The sequence below is a fragment of the Humulus lupulus genome, chromosome 7 (genome assembly GCF_963169125.1).
Source record: "Humulus lupulus chromosome 7, drHumLupu1.1, whole genome shotgun sequence".
Classification (NCBI taxonomy): Eukaryota; Viridiplantae; Streptophyta; class Magnoliopsida; order Rosales; family Cannabaceae; genus Humulus; species Humulus lupulus.
In genome coordinates this window covers 144776166-144782176 of record NC_084799.1, presented here as the reverse complement: position 1 = coordinate 144782176, position 6011 = coordinate 144776166, and the positions used below count along the sequence as shown (strand labels likewise).

General features: G+C 30.8%; 1 protein-coding gene across 2 annotated transcripts; it reads right to left on the bottom strand.

The window, feature by feature from the left end:
- Positions 1-402: 402 nt before the first annotated feature.
- On the bottom strand, positions 403-2496 carry LOC133788687 (ubiquitin-conjugating enzyme E2 20). Of its 2 annotated transcripts, XM_062226243.1 has the most exons (7): positions 2141-2496; positions 1704-1731; positions 1272-1499; positions 1082-1145; positions 860-919; positions 688-754; positions 403-628 (listed from the first exon to the last, which is right to left on the bottom strand). In XM_062226243.1, the coding sequence occupies exons 1-6, from the start codon at positions 2251-2253 to the stop codon at positions 705-707; spliced, it is 543 nt and encodes a 180-aa protein (XP_062082227.1). In that variant the 5' UTR covers positions 2254-2496; the 3' UTR covers positions 403-628; positions 688-704. The 2 variants fall into 2 exon arrangements, with proteins under 2 accessions (XP_062082227.1, XP_062082226.1); XM_062226242.1 differs by having other exon boundaries at positions 403-754; positions 2141-2495.
- Between the last annotated feature and the right edge of the window lie 3515 nt (positions 2497-6011).

Below are 6011 nucleotides of genomic sequence, written 5' to 3'. Positions count from 1 at the left end.
GGAGTAGAAGGATTTTAACATTTGAACCATCTAAAAAAGTATTCGTATCACCATTTTATTTCAAGATCATTCATCTGTTACGGTTCATTTACTTAGCACTAATCTCATTCTCTTATTCTATTAATTACCTGTTGGCGAAAAACCGCGTCAACATTACCAAAACACATTTTTATTTTATAGAAATAAAAAAACATAAAACAAAAATATAATTTTATTTTTATTTTTTAGTTTAAAAAATTTAAAAACAAAAATTTTACCAAACGCCTTGTTTAAAAAAAAATTTAAAATAATTTAGCTAAATTTTATACAAGCAATTTTCCCAATTAATTTGCAAATTCTCTCTTTTAGTGTCATTTTTATTTCTTGGGTATTATTGTCCAAGAAATATAAATACAACCGTGCTAAATAAAACTTTAAAATTTGAAACGAATTGCCTCAATTGGGTATTGTATGTTTCGGTTGACCTTTTCAACATATAAAAACAACCGTGCTAAATATAAACTTTAAAATTTAAAACGAATTGCCTCGATGGATTCATCTAAAACGTACATGATGAAATTCCTCTTATGATGATGAAACAGAGCAGGAATAAAGAATTAAACACTCTTAAAATAAGTGGTTCCATATGATGATGAAACAGAGCAGGAATAAAGAATTAAACACTCTTAAAATAAGTGGTTCCATATGTATATATTATCCATCTTTCACGCTGCTGATGGAGGCTTGTATAACTTCTCCACCATCTTTCTATATTCTGCAAGAGCCAAAAAACTCTTATTTGTACGAGCATATATTATTGCCACAATTTAAAAAAAATGGTCGTATGAAAAAGAAGGGCAATATTTACCCTACTACTTACCCTCTTGATTGCTCCAAAGTTGAGCTGCTTGTGTATTCAAAGGCGAAGTTATATTGGGTTCTGTATTGCACACAGGAGATTTTATTTTAATCAATACTAGCATCATAGGCAAATGACCAAATAAAAGCAGATTTCTAAGCTATCACTTACTTAGCAAAGCAAATAAGTAAAATAGCTTAGCATTCTACTTAAGAAAACAAATAAAAACAAATCAGAAATTACCTCCAAGAAGACTCTGAATGGAGAGTAGAATGGTTCTAACATCATAGGCAGATGACCATTTATCCTATAAACCATTAAAATCATATTTTTCGCGATTTTAGTTTATATGTTTATAATATTGGGAAACAGGTAGTTGAGATATTAAGCTTTATATGAACACTGTTAAAAAAAATTAAAGCAAACAAAATACCTGAAGAATGTCCAGACAAATGTTGCCATAGATATCCACATTAGGATGGAAGCAACTGGTCTCAAACTTGACCTTGGGAGGCTTGAAAGGATAATCATTTGAAAAAGAGAGTGATAGCCGGTATTCTGTGCCTTCAAATACAGTTTCTTTGCTTCCTGTAATTGTTCCTTTCCAGCAAAATATGTTGTCTTCTTCAGGGAAGGCAGATACCCCAGGATCTCCACCCATCTATGATTGTCAAAAACAATTCAAGTCTAATAAAAGTTTTGCTAAGACAACCTTTTTCATTTCATGCTAAGTTGTATTCCTACTATAATTCAAAAAGAAAAGCTGGAGTAAAACAAGTCAGGTTTTAGGAAACAATATTGGTCTACTTTCTCAACATTCCAAACAGATAATACAATAGATAAACAGCAAAACTTAGTATCTTACCATTAAGGCCATCAGTTCAGATTGCAACCTGTTTGAAAGATAATCAGTACAGATAATAATTAGAACTCCATCGAATGGAAAAAGCTAGAAGATAAAAACAAAAAAAAAAAACAAAAACCCAATTGATTAATAAAAATAGAAGTACTCCTAAAACCCCAAAAAGTCACCGAAACCCTCAGTTATTTCAAATTTAATAGACAGTGGATAAATAAAATAGAAGTACTCCTAAAACCCCAAAAAGTCACCGAAACCCTCAGTTATTTCAAATTTAAGAGACAGTAGATAAATAAAATACATAATCTTCCTAAACTAAGTACGTCACAGAGGAAAAAAAATCCTAAAACCAAAAGCTTAAAAAGAACATAGAAAACCCTTGAGAGCCTACTTAGCTTCAAGCGAATCTTTTAAACACAGTTTGTGTGCAAATATATATATACCTCTTGAGAACAGACTGAGAGTCAACGGTCTTCGCGGGAGGCAGAGACTGTTTAGCCGGAGAGGTGTTGGGGCCAACGGGAGTGTTGTCTGGGTATCCGTTAACGGCTGCCATGAGAAAAAGATTTGCAAGAATCAACGGTGAGGGGTACAGTAGTGAAGCTGGAATTACCCCCAAAAAGGTTCGTTCTTCGTCTTCCTCTTCTTCCTTCTCAGAGCTTTGAGAGAGAGAGAGATGGTGGAGAGAAAAGATGATGAAGGATGTGGAGTGTTTGAGGAGGTTTGGTTTTATAAGAAGGAGTGAGTTGAATGAAACGACGTCGCAGCAAGAGGGTCTGGGGTCGGTTTAAATAAATTTCGAACGTTGCAATGCCGGGCGGTGTAAGATTCCAATTCCTACTTTCCTTTTTCTAATTGTCAAGTTCAACGGCTAGTTACATTTGCTAACATGCGCTCAGTGCGCTCCACCTACCCCTCGCCTTCTTTTATCCATCTTTTTTGGTTTAAATAATTTATTAATTTAGTTTGGAAAAAGTAAGAGTTATTGTTTTCTCAAATTAATAAATATATTTACAAAGATGATTTTTTTTAAAAGTTTATAATAAATAATGAGATAAAGTAATGTGAAAGAAAAAGTGATAAAAAATAATGAGAGAAATTTTGAGGAAGAAAAATTGAGAAGAGAGAAATTGATGCAAGAAAAAAATGAGAGAGAAAATGACGAGATAGAAAAAATAAAGAGAGAGAAAATGAAGATATAGGAATTGATGAGAGATAAAATAATGTGATAATAAGTGATAAGATAGAAAATAATGAGATCAAAAGTGATAAGAGAGAAAATAATGTGAGAGAAAATAAGGAGAGATAAATTAATAAAAGAGAAAGTGACGTGAGATAATAATAATTAAAAATATTATGTGAGAAAAAAAATTGACAAAAAAATTTGATAACTAAGGGTGTTCAAATAAACCGCAAACCGCCAAAAAATTTAACCGGTGAAACAGTTTCCGTTGGTTCAGTTTAAATGGACCGCTCAACTTTAATGGTTTGGTCACAGTTTCTAAATTTTTAAAACCAATTAAACTGGACCGGACCAGACCGAACCGTGTTTTTTTCTAAAACAATAATTTTAAGAAATTAGGGTGCAAATGTTTGAACCCCTACACTTAAGTTAATATAAAGTCTACCAAACCATCCAAGCAAAACAATTTAATTGTTTAGAATATGTTTTTAGTAGTATTTAATACATGCACAAGTTTCTAAAACTTAAAAAAAATGTAAGGTCTCACATTATTTAGAAAGTAAACATTTATTTTTCTCACTTCTATAAAATGATTCAAAATACTTACACTTACAACAACAAATACAATAAGCTTCTTGTAGACTTTTATGATCTTAAAAGTAAAGCTAAAATTATTATTATTATTTAAATATAATTATTTTATAATAAAAAAGTATAAAATTTTAATAATTTGGTTATATGATTAAAATCGAACCAAACAACACCAAACCGTTTATTTATGGTTTGGTTTGGTTTTTTAATTTTAATGGTTTGGTTTGGTTTTTCATTTGAAAAGACCGTATGAGTGGCTTGGTTTCAAAATTCTTCTAAACCACACCAAACCAAATTGTGTACACCCTTTGATAACAACTAAAAATAACTTTTTATTGTTCTCAAAATTTTCAGCTTTTTGTAACTTTGATTTTAAAAATTGTTTTCTGAAAACAATGTCAAACATCCCTACTTGTTTTCAGAAAACATTTTTTAGATTTTAAAAACAAAAAATAATTTTTTAGTTAAGGAGTCAAATACTCTCTAAGGACATAATTGGTATCCATTTCGCATACAATTTTTATGATTTTGAGTACTTAAATTTTTTGGGGCCCTCATAATCATTAATTGGTAGATTGTTTTAGAAGATTAAATTCAAATCTGAATCCAAAATTTGTGAAGAAAATGAGAAAAGCACAAAATCATGTTTTCTTAAATTCATTTCCAAAAACCATAAAACCAAATTCTCATTCTTTTATTTATTCTCTTCTCTTTCTCTTTGCTCTCCTCCTCTCAACCTTTCGACTGTAACCCGTAGCATACCATCTGTTTCATCAACAGTCGACCCCCACTCGTCTTCGATCTTGGCTTCTATGAAGAATCATGAGCCAATGCTCAATTTTTTTTTAAATTTTCAAAACCGTCAGGTTGGGTTTTCTATCACTTTTGTATAGTTCTATTCTTATCTTGCTTTGGCTCTACTAGGCGAATTTATTCTTACCCGCGCACCAGCGCACCAACAACCTCACGCCCCTGGCCCTCGGTAGACCGTCTCGCGAGACACCAGCATCTCGCGCCTCTGGCCCTCAACAGACCGCCTCGCGCACCAGCGCACCAACGACCTCGTGTTGGTTTTTATAGATCAAATCAGAGATTATACGCAGCGGAACAACAATCAAAATTGTTAATTTAATCCCACAAGATTTCTAGATCTACTTCTTCACATACATATATATATATATTGAATCAAAGATACGAATAGAAAATTACCTCAAGTCTTTCCTTGCTGCTATCTTTTTGTATGGCAAAAATCCTTGAGATCTCACCCCAAGATCTTCCAAAATGTTCTCAGCACACAAAGAACGAGTGTGGGCTCGCTATACAAAACAATAGGCAAAATTTATTTATCAGATGTTCTCAACACATGAGATCTGATAAAGTTTGGACCTAAGTTTGTGAAGAATAATGACCTATGCTTGTATCACTGTTCTATTTCTCTCAGGGAGATTTCACAATATATTTTCTATCACTGCAAAGTATCGCTCTGAAAATTGATCTCTTATATTTAGTATATCCAATATATTAAAAATAAGATATTAGTTATTTTAAACAATTTGAAAATAACTAATCAGTTATCAGATTTTGTTTAAATAATAATATTTTAATCATATTACAATATCTCATTATTTATTTAATATTTAAATAACTAAAATAGTGGAACAAAGAAACTTCTAGAAGCTTCTTGTGTGTGTAGCACAATGACTGTGCACTGTGCTACATGTGTACCACATGCCAAGGAAGGCATGTGATTTTTTCCGATTTTTATTATTATTTAAATACCAAAATCCCAAAAATAAATTAATTCAAAATAAATTATATTTTTGTTAAATCAAATAATTAATTAATTCTCAATTAATTAATTACACATAATTATACAATAATTATGTTTGGTGCATAGAAAAATATTTTACTTATCAAATAAGTCATTTTGCCCATTTTTGTATTTATCTTTGTCAGTGTTTGTTTGAGCCATTTCGGGGACCATGGACCTATAACATTAAGCTCCAATAAATTGAAACTAAATAATTAAACTCTTTAATTATAATAGTTAATTTATTGATTCGGCTATTTCTCTACTATAAATTTAGAATTGAACTCTTTATGTTATAGATATACTTTTATAGAAATCTTATTTTAAGCTGTCCATTGATATAACCATCTTACAATAGTTCAACCCACTAATTAATTAGTTCATAAATTAGAATGGAATAATTACAATTTTACCTTTCTAATTTACTTCTTATTCCTTAAGTACCATTAATTCACTTGTGAATAATTAATCTATAATCTAATTATAGATTTGAGCTCAAAATCATTCAACTCTAGAATTAACCTTTAAAGGAACTAATATACGATCCGTTAGGAAAGATTAGATTCCGTATTGTTGATACATGTTCCCAGCCATCCATGATATTAAATCTCCAAAACAAAAGTCATTATTCTATGAAGAGACCTTAACGAATGAATCAAAAGATTTAATAAACATGAATAGGAGTTCATGAACACTCAGGATTTAGGTTGATCTATAAATGATCATCAGT

Coding starts and splice junctions, on each gene's coding strand:
- LOC133788687 (XM_062226243.1), bottom strand. CDS start 2,253: ATGGCAGCCGTTAACGGATACCCAGACAACACTCCCGTTGGCCCCAAC. Junction 1,500..1,703: donor CTGAACTGATGGCCTTAATG/GTAAGATACTAA, acceptor TGACAATCATAG/ATGGGTGGAGATCCTGGGGT. Junction 920..1,081: donor CATTCAGAGTCTTCTTGGAG/GTAATTTCTGAT, acceptor TGTGCAATACAG/AACCCAATATAACTTCGCCT.